Source organism: Mesitornis unicolor, unplaced genomic scaffold (genome assembly GCF_000695765.1).
Source record: "Mesitornis unicolor isolate BGI_N332 unplaced genomic scaffold, ASM69576v1 scaffold17131, whole genome shotgun sequence".
Classification (NCBI taxonomy): Eukaryota; Metazoa; Chordata; class Aves; order Mesitornithiformes; family Mesitornithidae; genus Mesitornis; species Mesitornis unicolor.
This window is the reverse complement of record NW_010163331.1, coordinates 103,649-125,951: the sequence shown is the minus strand read 5'-3', so window position 1 is coordinate 125,951 and position 22,303 is coordinate 103,649. Positions and strand designations below refer to the sequence as shown.

Genomic DNA, 22,303 nt, shown 5'->3' with positions numbered 1-22,303 from the left:
AAGTCCATATGTCTTGCACGGTAATGTTCCCCAACTGATAAAGACAAGTTCCTTTAGAAGCAGCCAAATAACATTCCACAGCCATATACCATGAGTGTTTTAAGACATCTTGTAGTAAGGACTGAGCAGCAAGACCTTTTTTTAAGCTGGAGCCAGCATGAATTAATATATCTTGTTATTTCTTGCTTTCTCTTTCCTTTGTCTAATCCCTCCCTCCAACAGTTTTAGTTAACAATTCTTCTCTCTTTCACTTCATTACCTCTATGTGGGCAAGGATGAGGAGTAGAAAAAGTGGGTGGAAAACTTCTCAGCTGTCTCACTCTGGCAGAGCTGAGGTGGAGGTGGCTGGAGTGAGATGAAATTATAGCAACTTCATCAGAGTCCCCGCAAAGAAAATATTCAGCTAGCTCTCAATCCATCTACTTGAATGGCACAGGATAACACTTATTTCTATAGCCTGACAATTCTGATCCATTATCTTAGCTCACTCATTCAAAACATGCTAAAGGATGGGCTGAGGACAAGTGGTGAGAGAAGTCTGCGAGTTCACTGAGAACTTCTTGGGTTTGCTCCCATCTCTGGCAGTGGACGTTTCTCACCTTGTAAAAGGAGAATAGTCATTGCCCTTCCTCACAGAGCAGGGCAGAGCTGACTGTAGTTCCATGTGACCAGGAAAGCTGCTGGACAGGGCAGGAAACGGGGGAAAAATGGAGGTTTGAAGTGCCTCTGGAGGAACTGGTATACGTTTATAGTATGGATGGACCAACCATGCTCTGGCCGTAGGGCAGGTGGGTAGGTGCTGGCTGGTCATGAGCAGTGACCACTCCCATGCTTCTTCCTCACACCCAGTGATTGCAGGGAATGGATTTCAGAGGGCAGGGAAGATGGAGAGGCAATTCTTCTGTCCCTGTTACTAGCCAGACTCCCTCAGGAAGACCTGCCAAGGACAGGGTCGTAGTCCATGTGCTCCTGTCGTTGAGTAGAGCCTGAAGCATCTGGGTGAGTCTCCCAGAGAGTGGGTGCTTTGCTCAAAAACCCATCTATGTCTCTGTTTCCCTTCAGAGACTGAGGTGACGAGGCTCGTGGGAGCTCACTGAAATGGCCACTCACACAGGGTAACAGATTTGAACATCCCTACTGAATTGCTCACACACTATTCACCAAACACATCCCACTACTCTAATGTAGTCTTTTTGTTCCTTCAGGAGGTTTAAGCCTGGCATTTTTGGGTCAATTTTCTTGAGTGGTTATGAATTTCACCAGCAAAAGAGATGCATGAGCTTCATTGCAGCAACATCCACATGGCCAGGCCACTCTCATTTATACATGAAAGGGAGAAAAAAGATGAAAAGAAACCCCCAAGGAAGACTGAATTATGTATGGAACTTGCTATTCTTTTCTGCTATGACCTGTTCTCCCAAGATCAGACCAGGTTGTTCAGTTTACTATCAGGAAAGAAAATAAAACAACCAAGTTCCTTGCAACTTGAAGAAAAAATTCAGGCAATTCATGCAATCATGGGTGTTTCATCTGGTGTTAAAAAGCAGTCTTCAGAGGCAGCTACACAGTAGTTTAAATCACAAAGTGAAAAGTTCAATATTGACTCAAAACCAGTGGGAAATGAAACTGGCACCATGCACTTGCCTCAACCACTATTTGACCAAAACTTCAGTGAAGAACATCATTACATTAATGATAACCACATGATATTTTTAGGAATGAGAATCAGCCTTTAGAAGACAGGAGAGGGTGAATTTCACTTCTCTATCTGTGGAATAATAATGGAATAATCATTATGACAAAGATGACCAAAGACCTCACTTTTACGTGCTGGTTTTGTCAAATAGATGCCTAAAGATCTCAATGGGATCAAAGATCACATCAAACATCAATGGTCTGCTGGAAAATTCCTTGCTTGCTGCCCAGCAATCTAAGTTTTAAGCAAGATTCGGGATCTGGTAATTTCTGGGGATTTGTTCCCACACTCTTAGCAGCTCTAAAACGTTAATGCGTTTTTTCATGTGTCGCTGAACCAGCAGGTATGGCTATGGTTCTTTGAGGGTAGACTCCAGGGATGCTGAGAAATCTTAGAGACTTGGTACATTCCACCTTCTGCTCTGACACTCCAGGAATCATTGGAAGGGCTCAAATCACACAGGAAAAATAACCAATCTCGGCTAATCCCAGCTTTGTAACACAGTCAATAAAAGCCAGGCTCCAACATCTTTATTATTTCATCTGGCTGGTGAACGCAGACGAATTACTTACTAGGACACGGTGGGAATGGATTGGGCTGTTTCCTGTCTATTCTATTTCTGGTGGGAATAATGTCTGATAAAAACCAAGGAAAAGTCTGAAGGCTCTGAGCTTTCATCAGTGTATTTTTTTGAGTTATGTTCTATTATCTAAAGACTCCACTTAACACAGATAGCCTTGGACTTCAGAAAGGGAGAAGGAGAGGAATTGTCTGCTAATGTAAGCGGGGAGACAAAGTGCTGAAACTTGAGATTCATAAAATCTAGTTTTATGAATTTGAATCAATCTTAATCAGGACATAAAAATCACTAGGAAACACCTAAGAAAGTGTTTTCAACCAGTGGATCAGCAGGAGATGGAAAGCATGAATACAGTATAATTTGTACAATTATGTAACTTGCAAAGAAGTATTTTTATGAAACTCTAATAATGAAATATGTAAAAGCTTAAGTTAAAGGGTTGTGGGCTGAGCTTTTGAACATGTCTAAAAATTGAACATTTGAGGATGCCTGGAGTCTGCAGAAGAGCAGGGATGGCTGTGGAGGGCAGAGTGAGGAGGTGCCTCGGGGCTGGTTGTGATACTCAAAATGTGAGCAGCAGCAAAGCTCTTGGGGAGCAAGAGGACCCTTTTTGAGGACTGTGTAGGGTCCTTGTATGGTTCCCTCATGGTCCTCAGTTCCAGTAAGCATCTCCTCAGCTGCGCCTCCCTTCTCAAGTGTCCATCGTGTTGTGCAGGCAGGAACTGACTGGGTGTAGTTGCGGTGGTGTCCTCTGGAGTTGAGGAGCACTATTTCTCCTCTGCTTGCTGTACCTTTTCTTTCTGGGTGCTAGGGGAAAGGTGGAATGTCCTGAATGGTGCACCAACATAGACTGAAGATGTGTCTGGAGTTTCCTATGGGATTCAAGAGCTCCCTGACAGCCCTGGAAAACCACATTCGGAGACTGCAGCCAAACCCCATCTGAAGTCCACCACCAGACTGAAATGTCGTGCAGTTGCATATTTGTCTCAGCAAAGTTGGTAAAAGAAGAAATGGGAATGGTGTACATGTGCATGAAACAACGAAAAATGTTTCTAATTTTGTGTTTTGGGGTGTCTCACTATCCCAGCGTGTGGGACAATTCAGCAACCAACAGATTTTTTTGAGTCACAGCAACTGTGAAACTCTTCACTTTTATATGGCGACTGACATAACTGTGAGACTGATCATCAGACGTAAAGTAAGTTCTTGGACACCAGGTCATATATTTAGACAGACAGTATAGATGGAGAGAAACAGTAGCCATGAGAGCTGCAAAACTCTTGTCAGTCCATGCAGCAACTGGAAAGTCTTAGAAAAGGAAGAAACTTTGTAGGTACGTGTCACTGACCTGCAGTTTTTACAAGCAGTTAGTGCTTTGTTTTTACCTAAGTTGTTTTTACCTAAGATCTAAAATTCTTAGAGAATACATCAAAAATAGAGCTTAAAGGGCACTATGCCATCTAAATAAAGCCAATTTGTAAATATCTTCCAAGCAAGGGGAAAACTCAGGAATGAAATGTGAACACTGATTTTCTCCTTCCCAGACCAACGTCCATGTTTTCAGAGCTCTGGTTTAGATTATGTTTAGAGCTGGAAAGTCTCCATGAGAAAAAGCAGATGGTTGAGGCACTGATCCTGCCAGATGCTGATTTAGTCTGGACCCAGTCCAGAAGAGCACTTTAACTTCATGCTTAACTTTAAGCATGGGAGTAGCCCAAGAATTATCATATGCTTAAAGGCAGACCAGGATACGAACTGCAGCACTCAGCACCTTGCAGGATTAGGCACTAAACCTTCCGGAGCATCCACCTTGCAACCTGTAGCTGCAAAACCACTCCAACAGGGCTAAAACAAGTGTCTGAGCCAGACCACAGCATCTTCTCCAAGGCATAGCCAGGACTCTGTGAGTCTAAAGCAGAGCAGCCACAGCAATTTCTCAAGGATTAGCGTGGATGTGTGTAAATGGTATCACTCGGTATCACCGCAGGTACCTGGGAGGCATTTAACAGATATTTCATGGCTGGAATCTTTGCAGTTTCTGCAGGAGGTGTGCTCCCAGTGCTGTTTGGAGGGGGAAGCAGGCAGGGAAGTGTACAAGGAAGGAGGTCTTCCCACCTTCATTGGCTCGGTAACATGGTTGTCAACCCAGTTGGGTAAAGAAACATTGATAACTCCAGACAAAACAAGCAGGTACTGCAGGCATGGGCACACGGAAAATCAGGCCAGCTATCTCTGGCCATGTAGGCCTCTTAAATTACAAATCTGTTTAATCTCCGCTACTGGGAGAGTGGGTAAGGTAGCACAAAATGCTCTCTAAGTGCTAAACATTTTAATGAACTCAGAGTCCTTATCAGTTGTGTGCGCTTCACAGGACCCCTCTTGCACTGAACCAGCCTTACGCTTTCTCGAGACTAAGGGAGACAGAGAGGTTTTTGACCCAAAACTCTTTGGAGAGTTTTAAACAGGGTATGTGACATCATTGCCAGAATCCCGGCATTTATAAACAGCGGAGATCTGAAAATGATCCCAGGGCTGTGGAATTTCAAGCATGCAAACAACTCACAGCAGCTTGGGAACTGCGGGCAGAGAGCTCGGTGTGAGTCCCCTCCTAAAGCCCTCTGCTATTCCATGACATCATTGCTCAGACTTTCACTGGATACATACCTTTCTTTTATCCCCGTTCCTCAGGGGTATGTTTTCAATGCTTCCGATCTTGTTGCCTATGAACGTGTTCTCCCGAACCACAATTTTTTGCCCACTGGGGTTGCACCTGGAGGTAGAAAAGCAAAGGTGGTGTTCAAGAACCCAACTCACTGCAGGTAACCCAGGGAGGCATTACTAAAGAGAGAGGATGCCATTCTTTGACAATTGTCTTAGGTCTTCAAACCTCTAAAAAGCTTTTGCTGCTGGAGATTGTTTCCTCTTTGTGAAATTACTGTTTTCCTTCATTGCAACATTTCAACATTATTTACAGAGTACCTTGGCAGAGACAAAGATCAGTACATGACCAGCAAGGAAACCCCCCAAACTTTCTTTGGAAATAGAAAATGCTGGACAACTCCTTACATCACGTGAGTTTAATCTGGCTTATGTGAGTTACACTCCAGCTCAATGCAGTTGTGGCTTTTGAAGTGCCCTTTTAGCACTTGCAGTGCATTTCAGAATTCAAAGTGCCATTCAGAACTGGGGAGGTGAATGTTGCTGAGCGTGTCTGTCTGTCTATCTGCTCAGCTTTCCAACACGAAGTGCAGGCTGAGGGAGCAGAATGGGTAAATACTGAGATAAAAGTAGCAGAAGGTGACCGTATCTCAGTCAGTTATCAATCTGCAGTTTTGAGTTATGAGCAAAGAGCAGTGTATGTAGCACGTCATGAGGAATGGTATCTCTGCACCATCTGAAGTAAAAGCCATTTCTGCCTTCTTTAACTACAACCCTTGGAATAGATGAGCAGAGATAGAGTAGAGCAGAGATGCTTAGGAGTGCAAAGGCTCCAGCAAGGCCAGAGCTCCAGGCATCCTGGCTGCCGGCGCTGCCAGTTCAGCTCCAGAGCTGCCAGTTCAGCTCCAGCCCAGCATGGTGAAGTGTTACAAACTGTGACCCTGTGACAGCAAGATCGTGAGGTCAGTTCAGCTCCACAACTGACTGCCATCACACCTTGCACAAGTCTTCGCAATGCACAATGGGATGATGTCCTTATGACCTCCTTTGTACCGCGCTTCCCACTGCCAGTCCCAGCGGTCTCTGAGCCCACCGGAGCAGAATAGGATTATAGAAGGTAAAATGATGATGAATTTCTATCGGTGGTGACCAAGGGCCGACGTGGCAGAAAACGAAGCCATAAATCAGCCATGCCTTTGCCAAATCCACACAAGACGCGTGGGTAACACCCTCCCTGGGTCAAGAGAGGGTTGATAGCTCTCAAAAGAGCCTAATTAGAAGATGTCTTGAGTGACTTCCTGCAAGACACAATTCTATCTTGAGGATGAAGGGAAAAGGCTCAAAGGAAGCAAATCACATCACAGCTATAAGGAACAATGATGGTGTTTGGGGATTCAAAGTGCACTGGTGAGGAGGGGGGAGAGAAAAAGAGAGAGAGAGGAAGTGAGATAACAGAAGGAAATGGGGTCTGTGTCATTTCCCACAGGAATCCTCCTACAGCTTCTGCTGGAAAAAGATAAGGCTGCTCTGAAGGCCAGAAGAGGTAGACTTGACTCTGCAATTGTATTTAAATTGATAAGATCAGAGAGTCAGAGGGCCAGAACAAGGGTTATATGAGGTCTTTTGCCACCAGGTCACTGGTTCGAATCTGGCTTAATTCAGCATTCATAACCAGTTCTGTCTCCCTGGACAGAAAAGTCTGGAAAAGATTTCAGATCATCTCTGTGGCTTTCCTACAGAATGCATAACCTGTTTCCTTATGGCATTTCCATTCTACTCTTGTTGAACACCTCCAATGCTGCAGCTTGTGTGCTCTTCTGCTGACTTGCGATGCCAACAGCCCTACCTAAGCCTACAAATGTCTGCTGTTTCACTCCTGCAGGAGCAGTGTAACCACCTCAGTGAGGTAACAGGCTCCTTCTTTGTGCAGGGACACAAGGTCACTTATGAGACCCAACCTGAGACTACATCACCCAACATCACTGCAACTGCTGCAGCAGAGAACCTGGGAAGGGAGCTTCTCTCTGTGATTTTTCCCCAGTCTCATGGCTTGCCATTCATATCATTTGGAAAGGCATTGAAATGGTGAGAAAATAAGGAATCATCCAGCAAAATTTTCATTCTTGCTTCTTAGACCTGCCTGCATTTTTTAATGGATGGAAAACCTGACTTCAACTCTCTCATTGAAGGGACAAGTTGAAGTGCAGTCAGAAATGTTACACATGGCTCCTGTATGTCCTCTGGGGCTACCAGAGGAAGCATTCAGACCTCAGCTAAGATGTCTCTCTATAGATCACTCTACTCATATAACAGCAGAAACAAAGAAATTGTCTACTTGTGTAAGGCAAATCTTGGAAGGCATCTTGTGTTTTAACTTGCTGCATTCCTCTCTGATGGTTTTGACCCAGTGACTTGCTTCTGTATCTTCACACTTCAGGCTGTCTCCAGACGTTAGCAAAGAAGGGTCCTGAGTGAGGTGTGAAGGCCTGGTTACCTCTTCCAGCTTCTGCAATGCAAATGCTGCCACAGGAGCCCATGCTCAGTGTGTGCTGCTGAAGACAGCCCTTAGGAAGTGACATAAATCCCATATGGCAACTGAGTGAAGCCAAGCCTTTGGCAGGTTTGCCTGACAATAGCTCTTACAGGGGAAAAAAGTGTCTTACCTCTACACAGAAAGCACCTGCTTTGTCTTTGTCAAGCATGGAGGCTGCATCCAAGAGGTGTAAGAAAAGATATTGGTAAGTCAGAAGAGCATTGCTGGTCAAGTTAAAGAAAATTCAAGCCTGGTCTTTAGTCTCTTTATACTTATTTGACAGCAATCTGGTAATATAGAAGGTGCTTGTATCTCCAAGATCATACACAACTAGATGTCTGCTGGGTTCATAACCCTTGAGATCCTTAGGTGGGGAGTCATTGCTTGTGATTTTTAAGTAAATAAGATGTACTGTACAGAAGATGTACTGTACAGAAAAACCAACTTCAAACTACCAAACAGTTTTGCTACATGCATAGGAACGTTGACTTACAGTGTGTCTGTGAGGCTGCAGGGCTGCCACTTCCACTCGATCTTCGGGTCAGGGTTCCCACTTACGGTGCACTGGATTTTGTGTTTGCTTCTCAATTCCATCCGCACAATCTTATCAAAATCAGTTTCCTTTTCATAGATTTTGGGTCTCTCTAAAGGAAAAAAAAAAACCAAACAAAACAAAAACAAAGCATCACCAATCAAATAAATTCAAAAGAGCAAATTTACATCCATAGTCACGGTCTTTTTTCCATGAAAGCTTTTGAAGCCTTTCACTGTCACTGAGAGATGATTTAGTGAGGGTTGCTGAAGATGTAGGTCAATTACCAGCAATACTGAAATTATACATTTGCAGGAACACGGGAATTGGTTGTGATGTTTAAGAAAATGCACTGAAATGCTCCCACATTCGTCCTCACTGCTTTCAAATGTTGTCATGGACCTGCTGTACTTCTGGAAAATGTATGCCATGAAACATCGATTGGTAGGAGACTGCAGGGTCTAGGCGCTGTGGGCAAAGCAGCATTGGACTTCTGGTGTCACCTCCTGAGAGGAACCTTACCAAACAGCTGCTGCTCTGCAATGGTGTTACCATTGTGCAGGTCCTCCCCAGGGTTTTGGGGGAAAAAGTCTTTTTTATGTAAAAACTTTGATGTCCTTTTCTGTTTATGTGTAGTGTGCAGTGGATGAAAGGGCGAAGAAAGCAAGGAAGAAGTGGTGGGGAGAAGACACTTGTAGAGCAGTGCCAAGAAATTCTCACCAATAGAGAAACCATTAAAAATGTCACTGCATTATTCGCATGTGGAGGGGTTGCAAGATCACACCCTTGGACTGGAAATCTCACAAGAACAAACTTTTGTGTGACACTTTCGGGGCTGCTCGTAGCCAGCAGGAAAGAAATGCTTTGTCCCATCTACTTCCAGCTCCCACAGGAACATGTGAAAATGAGAAATAATGCTAAAAAATCCCCAAAATGAACTGAACTTTTCCTAACCTCGGAGAGGGTGGGTTTGAGTTTGGGGTGAAAGCACGGGCTCTTCCCTTATGCAGACAGCTCTGCCCATCCCTGGCCGTATCTCTTTGTCTGCTTCTCATAACAGGAAATCAAACAGATTTATTGGTCAGGGTCCCTCTGTGGAACACCTCTGCACAGCCAAGTGTGGCTGCTTTACACTGAGGGCTTTTGACAAGTTAGGAAGTGAATGTAGATTAAATTTCTATTTTTTGGGTTAACTTATTTTTTCTGCTGTCAAGGAGGCCCCAGATATGTAAATATGAGCTACTGCCCACCTCATCAATCTTGAGCCCTTTCCCTCTTATTTTAAATAGCTTTTTTTCCTTCCAGCCCTCTACTCTTAGGAGAGGACTGACCAGGCTGATCCCATGTCTCGGTGGGATCCTCGCTTTCCATTTCTCATGGTGGCCAAGTCAGACTTTGAAAGATCTTCTGACCTCATCATTGCCCGAAAATATATCAGCATTTCCTTCTCCACCACATGAAAGGAGCATTGACTGCAGCTGGTTCAGCCACAGCCTAACTCCCATGCTGTAGTAAAACACCAGCTGCTTTAAAGAACCTTCATTAGCTCCTGATTAGCATTTCACTCAAAAAACCCAATGACAGACCTTGTTTTGCTTTGTTCTTGTGTTCCCTTTCGCTTTTTTGATCCTCTTAGGCTGAGTCCTGTTTCCCCATCTGCCTGCAGATGCTGGATCTACCCAGCTCCAAAAATCCACTCCTCACTCCTGTGTCCCTTCAGACAGGGAGAGGGGTTGTCCTTCGTGAAGGAGAAGAAGGGAGCAGACAGGAGAGTACTTCAGACTGTGGTTGAGGTCTCTCAAACTCATCCTCATCTGTAACATGGACACAGGGTGTCCTGCACCACATTGCTCTGGGTTACGAAAAAGTATCGCCCATCAAGTGCTTTGAGATTTGCGAGCAATCCACAGGACAGATTACGGGGACTAGTGTTGAATTTCCTGGTAACTGGCATCTCATTTCCCATCAGTAAATTAATTCTGATCATAAAAATAATTTTGTAATACTCCCTGGAGAGAGAAGGACATTTTTCATTATCTCAGACATTTTTCTTTTCAGTCTTAAATCTTGTGTTTGGCATGTCTGGACTGACCTCAAAAGCGTGATTTTCACTTGGAGAAAAAGACTCTAAGTTCAGTGTGAAAGGTTACTCAAGTGTTACGTGAAAGGTTACTCCAGTGCTATGTTTTCTGAGCTGTAAGAACAAAGCTTTACACACCCGGGGAGGGAGAGAGTACGTCTGTGTGGTTTTGTGTGTGTGAAAGAGTATGGGGGACAAGGCTTGATTACAATCTTTTAATATTGTGAGATTTTTCCGTACTCTTGGTGAAAAGATGAACATGTTGACTACCATTTAAATTATCCTTCTAAAAAAGAAATAATAATTTTAGCTTGATCTAATTAAAATAAGAACATACATGAGTGACAAATGGATTCTTAATTCAACAATTACTTTACTGCATGGCACTATTAAATATTACTTGAAAATGAAATTTAGACAAAATGATTCATCACTTGAAATAATTATTATTTATGAAGCTTAAACAATTATTTTCTTAAAACTTGAGGGGCTGGCTAAAAAATGCCTCCCCATCATTTGTCTGTGCCTCATAACGCAGCTAGTGTGGGGCTGTAGCTAATCATGGACATGAGACTCACTGAAGTGACACAGAAATTGAAGCAATTTTTACAAGTGTCTCTGTTTCTCCCTCTCAAGGCTGTACTGGTGGTAGGTGTCATCCTGCAAATGACTTTTACAGTAGAGCACTGCAGTGGGGGTAAGGCCCTTCCCCAGTTTGCAATGTGCCTTCTCTGTGCTCATAAGGGTGTTGGCGTTGACTCCAGGTTTGTGATGGGGAACGAGGGATGCTCATAATGGGGATATTTCTTGGGCTGAAAACTTTCCAAACCTCTGCACGCTGAGGAGATCTTTAAATACACTTCATTCCTGACCCGACATATCCTTCGCTATCCCACTTCTTGCTTCCCACTACCCCTGCTCACTCACAGCCGCTGCCTCCCATCCCTTGGCCGTTGCCCTCCCCAGGCTGAGTTTTCTCAAGCAGAAGCCAAACAAACCTTAAAAGCTTTCTCGTCTCTGCCTGCCTTTGGAAAGCGCTGTTCAGATGGCTTTAAATGTATCGAAATAAATGGATTTTCGACCTCTCTGGCTTAAAGTGTGATTGTGTCCCCAACTCACTTTGCAGAGGTGCAATTGCTGGTGTGAGAGCTGACCTGAATAACTAAAGACTTTGCTGCTGCTGCGTTGTGAATTGCAATCCAAAAGCAGTTCTGCTCACTGTACATTTCAAATTGATCAGCATTATGTAAATCTCACCTCACTCACTGGTGTTATCTTTAGTTCGTGGCATTAGGAGTAAATCATACGTAGAAGGATTAGGACGTGAGCCCTCTGGCGTTACCCCTTTTGCAAGAGGCTCTTCTGTCTCTAAATTCAGTGCGGATGTTATTGCGGCGTTGCACACTTGTCACCCAAAGGAGCATCCAAATATAGAGGACAGCACACAGCAAGTTTCTCTGCCTTTTTTAGAGAAACTCTGCTTTACTTTCAGTGACCTCTGACTGAACTGCTGTTCACGTACCTTCCCCACTACCATTAAACTGGGTTTCCAAAAAACTTTTCCCATTAAGCACATCATTAAAATAACACAGAGTGGGTCAGGGAAGCATTTACTCTCAACCTTAGGTACTTTGCTGCACATGGGGCTTCACTAAAACGATTGATAGAAAGGCAACTTGTTTTCTGTTTATCCTTTCTGTTTCCCAAAAGCAACAATAATTTGCACTTAAGAATCTTTCATCGGTGTCTGTGTGGCACTTAATGGAAATCCAAGCTCTGCAAGTTGAGCTAGGTGAATATTCTGTATGGTGGACAGGAAACGCATTAATACACGTATGGACTGGTCAAAAATATGGGAAAAAGAGGATGACATTTCCCCTAGTATAAAAACACTTTGTGTTTGGCTGACAAGTGATCCCTGTGGTTTGTTTTGGGGTTTTAATTTTTTTTTTATTAAAAGGAAAGAAAGGAAAAATGAGTTAAATGACCTGAAAACAAAACTTTTGTTTCAGGCGGAGCAGAACATTGTGTTTGACCCTAGCTGATTTTGTCTGGGTGGATTTCTTTGTTTCCTTCTGTTTGCTGTTTTTTGGTTTATTTTGCGCAGCACCACATAGGAGGCTGCTGTGAAGTGGGTGCCCGGCATTGTCCCCACGGTACCTCTGAGGAAGCAGATGCCAAGATGAAATGAGCGGCCAAAACCTCTCCGTGAGTCAATACCACAGCCAGGAATACAATTAGGATCACCGATTACCAGTCGCCTGCCTAATCTCCAGCACACACCCCCTGCTGCTCCACTGGCACCCACTGGGATGGACTGGGAATGCCAGTGGGGTGGAAGCAAACGGAAGGGAAACCGTGCAGTTGGGTACTGTATGAACAGATTTCAAGGAAAATTGCAGGGCACTTGACCTACCCTACAGGGAATTTGGTTGCTAAAATGTCAGTGCAGCTTAGTTTGGGCTTTTTTCTGACCTTCTACTATCTATTTGGATATATCTATCTTCACCTTGTAGGAAGAAAACTGTTTTTTCCAGTCCTGTACCACCCTTCCCATCTGTCATTCAACCCTGATGCAGCCAAGCTTTGGAATAAAAAAGGGTTTTCTCTTGTCTGTCTCTCCCCATCTTATTTTTTGTGACTAAACAGAGTTCAAAAGCAAAGGCATAACAATGAACTGCTTAATTTTTAGCAGAGCAGGCAATTCTCTAGGATTTTGGGCTCTGCCCCCTTTGCCTGCTTTTCAGAAGGGAAAAACAACAGTTAATGTACCTGCCGGCTTGGCTGAGAGGGAGCGTGGAAACCATGCACTGCCACTTTCCCCCTTCCCCCCAACTCTGGGTTTTAAGGGCTGTCAGAGAGAGATTGCTGCTGCAAAGACGTGAGCTGAATGCCTCAGATTTTTCTGGCAAACTCCAGCAGGCCCCCACCTCCCTCTTCCTAAAATTACTTTGGCTACTTCCAACAAAATGAAAATAGCTCATCTGACTTTTTCATTAGGGGCTCTCCTGGGAGCGCACCGAGGCCGAGCGGAGGCTGGACTGCAGAGCTGCAAGTGTGCAGGGTTTGCATGAGATCAGGGAGAAAATTCTTCACAATTTGCTAATAATTAGTGTGCTAGAAAGACCCACTGCACTCTGTTTCTACTGCTACATTTTTTCTTTTCTTTCATATTTCTCCCAGAAAAAGTCAGTTGTTTCTTCCCTGCCTGTGTCTGATAAATGAGATGTGAAGGATAGGCTGGAGCACTGTATCCCTTTGCCCTTGCTCTTCTCACCTGAGTGTCCTCCCCACCCAAGTACCACGAGAAAAGTAAAGCTGTGGGCTTGGGGAGGAACACATTGGAACAGCGGTTGGATGGAGACAGGCCGTGTTTTATTTTGGGGTTTCTAGTTTGCTCGGCTGGCCCAGGAGGTGGAAAATCAGCTTTTCTAGTTTGACTTTTCCTGACTGGGTCATCCTCCAAGGAGCTCTGCAGGAGATGGATGTGATATGCAAAGAAAGCCAGTCCTGGCAGGATACCGAAGCATGCAGGCAAGGTGAAGGTAGAGCATGTTATGTAGCCCTGATTCTCGTATCTGTCTCAGTCCTTTAACCTAAACATCAATTGGGCTGTACTAATAATCCAAAGAAATTCACGTTTCTCACAGTGTCCAACTTGGAGATATCAGGGGCCCTTCCATGCACAAAAAACCCTGGGGGTCTCCCCTCTGTCTCCAACTGGCTTTAAATGAGATCCACCCCTCTCAGAGCTCTTTTTCTCTGAACTGGCAGAGCCCAAATGTATTAACCTCATCCTGAAGGCTCATTTCCCTCTTCAGACTATTTCTGGGTCTGGTGGAGGTGATGGGGTATTGTTCACATGGATCACTGCGTATTTATGAACTTTTATGGAGACCACTGGGGACTCCTTTGATGTCAACTTATCCCTTGCAAACCAAAGTAGGTCAGGCACAGAACTCCCTTCGCCTTTGATTTTAAACCAAATATAAAGAGCTGGCTTGACTACACGCATTAGAAGTGCTCTGGAGCTAATTCACCCCAATAACGCATCGAGGTACAGCCAGTCACCTCGCTGACATAACACAGAGCACATGGCAAGGCAGCCAAGAAGTCTCCGTGCACCCCTTTTATCCCAGTCCTTGCCCAGGAGACAGGGAGTTCATAAGGAGCCTGTGAATTACCACTGCTTATGGCAGAGGCTTTTTCTAGCACTTAATCCTACATTTCGTAGAGATACAACATGAGAGCTTGGGGGATCAAGGACTCTACCAGGGAACGTAATTTCAATTGACTCGAGCAGCTGGAACCCAAAGCAATATTTGCTGAAAGAGCCTTGAGGGAGCACAGGAGAGAAACTTTGGGACAAAGAAGAAGGGCAAAGTGGTGAAGGAGGTTATTAATCCCATTTTTTGAATTAACTTCTGCTTCAATACAATCTTCACTCACAACATGGTGGTCAGAGCATGCTGACTGCCCCATAAAGGGCTCAGCAAGAACCCTGATACATGCAGATGACTTGTGCAAGGGTGAGAATGAAACACAGCCTGCTTGCCCATAAATAGATTTGAGTTTTTCTGTTTATGTTTTGTTCTGAAACAGCTTTGTACTCCAGCCCGGAATAACTTTTCTCCCACGTTTCTCCTTGGCTGGCTCAGATGTGCAGCCACCAGCTGTTTGCTAGGATTGTTCCTTCTCCTTGCTCCCTCCCCTCCAAATTCTTCAGGACATTATTTTCTTGAAGCTTTTCTCAATAAGAATTTAATCAAACAAAACAAAAACACAGCAACCCGCCGCTTCTTGGACAGTGTTTGATGTGTAAATATGTAAAGGAGTGTTTTTAAAATGCAATCAGCTACCTCCTGGGGGCTCGAGTCCTGCAATGAGCCAAGGCGACTCCACAAGGGAGATATGTGCTCCTGCAAGATTAAATTCCACTGCACGGGTGACCAGAGGCACAGCTAAGCCATTTCTTAAAGAGACATTTTTGGCACAGCAGCATGATTGTCCTCCAGGCCAGGCAGCACTCGCAGGTCTCCATATTGTCAACCAAGCCCTCTCCTCAGGCCAGCATTGCTGTCAGCTCCCACCCTGTAGCTCTGGGAGTTATTTGCCCATTTTGCTCCCTCTTGCCTCTGAGGAGCTAAGGCGATGGATACCTCCGCTCTCTGCAGATCATCACTTTTATGGCCATATCAAACTTTGAGGGGGAAAGAGCTCCTAATATTTTGCTGGTTGCCATGGAGTGAAACACCTTGCACACACAGTGTAGGCTTCCTGTCAGAGCTACTGGGATTGCTATCAGTGAAACACATGGGAGGTGACGCCAAGGCAAGCCTGAAGTAGTGGTGGTCTTCATACGGGTCAGGACACTCACTGCATAAAGGTCCTGTCCCGCAGGGCTCAAGCAGGTGACTTCTTATCTTTTTCTCATCCTGCTTAAAGGGTTCTCTTCTGCTGCCATTATTACTGAATAAAATATACTGCAAAAAAATTAACATAGTGTGATTTGATGAAGGAGTTCTGCTGCTCTTTATACTTTGTGGACAACAATTCACAACACTGTTAGCTTTAAACTTCCTCTCCATCTAGTTCAAATTCCCAGCGACGGGTTTGTCACAGCACGCTGACTGCCAGTTATACGGTCTGGGATGCTCAAGAACATTACCAATCTATTATTTTGAGGAGACTCACAGGAGAGGGGGCTGTATGCTCACTTATCATTTCCTCGATGCAGTGTCCACTTGCAGCAAACGAAATCATTCAAATGACATTTATCTTCTCATTTAAAATTCTATTCAAATAATTTCCCATCTTCTCTTTAATAGTATAGCTCAGAACTCACTTTCGCAGATGCAGCTCTGAAATTTAAAAGACTGGCCCTGTCATTTGGGGAGTAATGCTGTTATTCAGAAAGAAATGTTACTTCTCAGTCAGAGGGAGCTGGTCCATGGTATGAACACAGCATGGGGCTTAGCGGGTGCTGAATCGCTGCAGGCTCCACCTTTCAGACATGATGCAAAACTGATGCTCCTACCACTGCATTCACTTGAGAGCCTTAAAGAATTTTTCCCATCAAGTCTGCTAATCCCTATGTTCAAATTCCAGGTTCAGTAATTGCAGATTGCCTATCGTGCTATGCAGAGACCTTAATCAGCTCTCCCAGCTCTGAGTGCTTGTGTTTTAGTGGTGGGCAAGGTAATCCCTGCATAAAATGGGTAGAAAGTGTGGCTTGGTCTCCTTCTGCATGTCTTAAGGGTCTGCTGAAACTCCAAGCAAGTGAATCTATCTGGTGTGATACCAGGATATCAGTCATGATGACTGGACATAAAGTGTCAGATTATTTGTTGAAGGGTTAAAGGGGAAATTCAAATCTGCGTTCAGTTTGTTGCATCAGAATGTTTTTGGAAGTAAAGCAAATGATGCCCAGATCTGAAAATCTGTCCCTTTAACTGAAAACACAAGAAGAAAGGCACTTTGCTGCTGTTGGATAAGCTTCAACAGCAAAAATTTACTTTTTTTGGTCTCTACCCACATGCATCTCAGAAAAATGTCCCTTTACTTGGGCTGAGTGCTCACCTGCAGATGCCAAGTTGGTGCTGCAGAGAAGAGCCTGGCAAAGCAAGAGATATTTCCTAGGTGTTGTGTCAGTCGTGTCTACAATCAAGGCAAATATCATATACCTTTAGCTTAAAAACAACGGCACTCTTTGGCAGGTATTTTCCTTTGCTTGCTCTCATTTCAGGGATGACTTTCTTTTACCAGAACAGAAGCACTTGCTGTTCATTTTCCTGTGCACCTTCTCCAGTCAGTGACATTTCTGCAGCTGCTGGACTCTGCAGACTCTTAAGAAATGGTGTTTTTGCAATCAAATAACTGTTACTGATCAAAGCCTTTGTTGGGCTGATCTCTCAGAAAGGCTAACCATGAGCACCGTGCTAGGCATGCACATACTTGTACAGACAGTAAAGATGAAAGGCTTGTACTGTAGCTAAGAGCATGGGATGGTTTAATCCTGAAATAGCATCTTGCTGATATGAACAAGGTCTGTTTGTTTTTTATTTGCCTATTTGAGGAATGGCTGCTCTTTCAGTAAACATTCTCTTTTGCACGCAAACACCAGTATTTACCTTGACAAGATAGTTTATTATCATTCTTAATTTTCTCTTCCTTTGAATGTTTCCGTTCTCTTAACAAGATGGCAAAGTCATTGTATGGATAAACAACCTCAAGTGAACAAATCACCGCAGCTTCACACGTACCTCCTCATCAGCTGGGCTGCAGGACCTGAACCTAAATATGTTCTTAGCTCTCTTCACTCCTAAATCCCACATTACTTTATGTAATGTTTAAGGTGGTTTAAGCTACCTTATCTTATTTAGCATTTTGAATAGGCTAAATGTGCCTAAGTGACAAGTTCTCCATTTGTTAGGCATTATTCCTTTCTGAAAGGTGAAATGAGAAAAACACAAATGCTGGAAATTCCATTGTGCAGCAGTACATAGGTATACAAAAGAGAACAACTGAGAATATTTGTAGGTGTAAAGAGGATAAGGAGAAAATAATTCACCACAGAAAAGAAAGCAAACCTATCTCAATAACCTTATTGATCTCACTGCCTGAATGAACCTCAGGAAATACAAAGGGAAGCAGAGCTGACTTCTGCTTAACTCCTTCTTGGCCTCATGATTCGATCTCTGTTGCCAAATTCAATGGATTAAAAGAGGTGGTGAGATCTGCAAAGAGACAATGTGGCTCTGTCTTCCATTATCCCAGCAAAGGAGATGAATAAATGGGATTCCAATCTCTATTTTCCCTCAATTGCAAGTGAAGCTGCTTCAGTGCACACCACTCTTTACTTAGTTTTCTCCAGATTCCTCTGAAAATGAACCTGTCTCTCAAGTGCTCCCAGCAGATAAATGACAACACACAAAATACAGTCTTAGAAAGTGTTTCTGCAGCAGGATGATGGAGAGACATGAAAGACAGGGCAGTTTTCTGGTTCCTTCCATCAGCCTATGGGGACTTTTCCTGTCCCAGCAGGATGTTCTCCAGTGCTTTGCCCAAGCTAGCTTCTAATCTCAATGGATAAAACTTCCATCACTTCTCCTGGTGAACTGTGCCCCGAGCTCCAAGACCTCACTACTTGATATCCTCCCAAACTCCTGTTCATATTTAAATTAAGTCCTGTTAAGATTTTTCACTTTCAAGCCATTTCTGTTTCTCTCTGCGGAGACACTGCAGACTTTTTCTGAGATGCAATATCTCAGTGGAAAGTGACTTTAGATGACCTGGTTTCAGACCAACTCTTCACTCTAGCTCTCCGTTCTGTTGCTTCTATTTAATATGTGGTGGATCTTCAGTGGTTCCTCACTAAGGTGGTGATCTGTGCACAGTGCCGTATCAGCTCATATTGGGTAAACATATTCCTGCTAACTGGTAAAGTAAGATCACACAAAAAATGGGACAGAACCATTACGAACATGAAGTCCTTACCTCGCACTACCAGCTGCATCGTGAGGTTCTTATACAGGCTGTGTTTTGCGTTGCTCAAGACGATGGTGTAGTTTCCAGCATGCTTTGGTCTCACATCTCTTATACCCAGCCTGTACTTGATAGGATCCAGCTCGTAGCAAGTGTGGTTGTCCTTGATCAGTTTGCCATCTTTGTACCTGTTCGGAAAGTCTCATCAAAGCTCACCATGTGCATGCATGGACGTCAGCCCTCAGAAAACCTCACTGGTCCCCAAATCAGGGTGGGTAAAGAGTCATCTTTTGGAAATAGCAAGGGTAATACAGATCTATAATCACTGCTTGAATTGGACATCTATTCCTTTTATCCTTCCACACTAAAACTGAGCAATGCCTGGGACGGCTTCATCCAACAAACAGAAGAGAGATATTTTAATGGATCTGAATGAACAGTGCCTCTTGCATGCTCAACTCTGATAAGAAATGTACATCTAGATGTCCCCAAACTGTGCTGGATGTGCAATACTAAGTGTGGGAAATCATGGGTCAGCCAAAATTTATGTAATCAGTTTTAAAACAAGCTATTAATTAAGTAGAATTGTCTTTCAATATGTATATATGACCCTTTACTGTTTCTGAAAAAGCTGAAGTCTGTGACCTGGAGAACTTATGTCAATAGGAAGGTCAGTGACGAATCCACAATCTTGAATCTTCACTAGCTAAGGAATGGACAGCAGAGTCTGCATGAGCAGCTCCTCTTCTCTGCTAATTCAACATGCAGATTAGGGTTATAAATACAAAATAGGCCAGACTTTGCCACACACAGAGCCATAGGCTTGGTGGAAGGAGAGGCTGGGGCACGTGTCCTACTGCCTGAGAATGCTGGAAAGCTCCTTTGCAGGCGTTTAAACAACTGCACTGAGAGACCTCCAACATCAACAGCCGGAGGTTCGGACACACAGGGGAGGCAGCCCTGGTGGTCCCAGGCAGCTCCATGCTGAGCCCCGACAACAAAGCCTTGGCAGAGGAAAGGGGAACAGTCCCCACTTCAACTCACAAAAACATTCCTGTCTCCTAAATAACAGCAACAATTAAAAATATCCCCTGGTAGCACTGATTTGCCTGATTTGACTGCATATTAGAGAATTTCACGTTATTTGACCACTAAAAAAGAATGCCGCAAACCCACCACTGACCAATACCTTCAGCTTACTGCCAGGCCCCCCTAAGCCATGCCACCTTCTCTGCCAGCAAAGGCAAACCCATGCCAGCTGGTGTATGGGATTTCGTACAGTAAGGATGTAGGAGGTTTTGGATGGGGTGTTTAAAGGCCCCCTGGAGAACGAAGCATAGAAAAAGTAGCAAGAGAGAGGACAAGGGATGAAAGGGTAAAGGAAGAAATGGATGTGTCCTGGAGCTGCTGCCGTGTTGCCCCTCCTGTTAAGCTGATCCATTGTAGTCCCAGTGGAGCTGTTAGTTTGCTCAGGAAGATTCACTGCATTGTCTGCAAGGATCTGACATTGCTGGCAGTAAAGCATTGGAGAAGATGACTTAAAAGATATAAAGAGAAACAATTCTTCATGTTGAGAATGTGTCCTGTAGCTTTCTGTTATGCTCTGCCTCCTTGCAGACTGACCACTGCTAATGGGGTTGCAACCTATTTCTACTTCAATCTTCCAAACAGTTCTGTGTCCGAGGTAAATGACACCCCCATTTTTCCTGTAGGGACCTTTTCTGCATGACTAGGAGAGAAAAATAGCATGGGAAAGGGATGGCTTGCCCAGCTTCACAGCATATGTCAGCACAGAAAGGAGCCACATCTCCTTAGCTGGACTGAAGAAGGTTGCATATTCCTGATTTTGCTCGGCGTGATGGTACTCACCAGGTGACGCTTGGGCGAGGGAAGGCATCCACCTTTGCAGCTAATTTCAATGACTTGTGTCCTGATGTAGTTTCATAGTAAGGCCCTTTCTTATGTGAAACCGTGAGGAAAGGTTTGTCTGGAAAGAGAAATGAACAGGAGGACAAGGATTGGCAGATCCGCCACAGTACAGCACTCACTGGAGTGACCAAAGGGAGTGTCTCTTTGAAAACAAAGTGCTGTCTGCTGCCTCTCTCATAGATTGATTAGAGATTATACCTGATTAATGGTTGTTTTAATTAGTTAGCATTCTTTGTAATGCCACTTGTATATCAACACATTTAATAACGTGGCATTATCCTTTACGCGTAATCCCCCTGGTTCTTGGGTGTCCCAGTTTAGCTGCAGAACGTACCATACACTGTCACGGTGACGTTGGCCTCCAGCCTCGTTACATTGAATGTTTTGCATACGTACAGGCCTCCGTCTTGCATGGTGACATTCTCAATGGTCAGGCTACTCCCAACCTTATTCACTGAGTCACTCTGCTTCATTGTTCTCTTAGGATGAGGGTGCTGGAAGGCAGAAAAAAGGGGGTCAAAAAAACCATAAACTGGATCATTTTGTTCATCCTTTCAAAGTCTGCCAGTAAAGAAAAGCAGTGATTAATATAAAAAAATATCATATCTCCCCATCACTGAAATCCCTGTGCAAAACTGCCATTGACATCTGTAGGGTCACAGTTGTGCTTTGGTTTTTTTGATGTTTGGGGTTTTTTGTTTGTTTGTTTTGTGTGTGGGGGGGGGTGTTGGTTTTTTGGTCACAGTATTTTTCTGCCTCAAAAAACTCTTTACTTTCTAAAGGAAATATATTATGACAGAAATATAATATATTATGACAGAAATATAATGTATTATGACAGAAATGTAGTATATTATGACAGCCAGGTGCCAAGGCAAATTCCCGTAGAACTTTAGAAAGCGTTATCACTTCTGATAGGATTTTTGATCCCAGAGATGTGGCCAAGATGAGACAGCTCTTCTTCCCAACAAGAAACTCCTGGCTTTCCTTGCAAGCATCCATCTACCCTGAGATCTGCAGTTTAATCTGCAGGTCCCAGGTGGCCAGGTAAGTTTTAGATTCATCCAAACTAAAGATACAATCAATTGTAGGTTTACAAGTGGTTGGCTGTATTTCCCAGTAAATAGTAGTTCGGGTTTGCTCAGCCCTGTCAACAGATCTTCCTTTTGGATGGAAGCAGAATACAGCGTTTTGGTGAACTCACTCTCCCATTAGGACACGTCCAGATGAGCTCGATGCGCCCGTTGTAAAAGGTTTCTGCTCTGCATTCCAGATACAGAGTTTCTCCGACCAGCAGCTTTTTGGGAGTTGCTTTCAGAGCCAGGTTCTGTGCTCTGTCCTCTGAAACAAAAAAAGCAGAAGCGTAACCACACAGCACTCCACATCAGTGACATTTAAGATGGAATCCACACTCTGATTACCTCTCCAACATCTGCTCCTTTCACAGTTTCCAAAATACTTCACCTTCTTCTGCCATACCAACCACACATCTAACCACTGTACACATTACAGAGTGAGGTATCGCCTGTGTCCTTTTGGGCTACGAAGGATGATCTAATGGGGTTTTTAGCCTTGTATTCATGATTCTAGTGAAAAATAATTACTCAAACAATGAAGAAAAAGAGATTTACAGGACTTTTATTTGGCTGCCGTACAAATTTACAAGCCTGTTGTGCCAAGGCGAGTGCTAATTGTATAGGAGGATGCCATGATCTAATGGGAATGAAGTCACAATAACCTCTCCTCTGTCAAAAATATAATATATGAGAGAAAGAACATGCCCTGAAAAGAGAGGAAGAAGAAATTCTAAT

General features: G+C 43.9%; 1 protein-coding gene across 1 annotated transcript in view; it reads right to left on the bottom strand.

Annotated features, from left to right (window-relative positions):
- Positions 1-22,303, bottom strand: part of LOC104548036 (vascular endothelial growth factor receptor kdr-like) — a gene marked incomplete at its 3' end in the record, with an annotated part of 104,144 nt that overhangs the window by 29,607 nt on the left and 52,234 nt on the right. Inside the window, exons 6-11 of the mRNA XM_010193939.1 lie at positions 21,697-21,833; positions 20,827-20,986; positions 20,433-20,550; positions 18,576-18,751; positions 7,961-8,111; positions 4,941-5,046 (exon numbers count right to left, since the gene is read on the bottom strand). Coding sequence (XP_010192241.1) covers positions 4,941-5,046; positions 7,961-8,111; positions 18,576-18,751; positions 20,433-20,550; positions 20,827-20,986; positions 21,697-21,833 — 848 coding nt within the window. The remainder of the gene's footprint in view (positions 1-4,940; positions 5,047-7,960; positions 8,112-18,575; positions 18,752-20,432; positions 20,551-20,826; positions 20,987-21,696; positions 21,834-22,303) is intronic.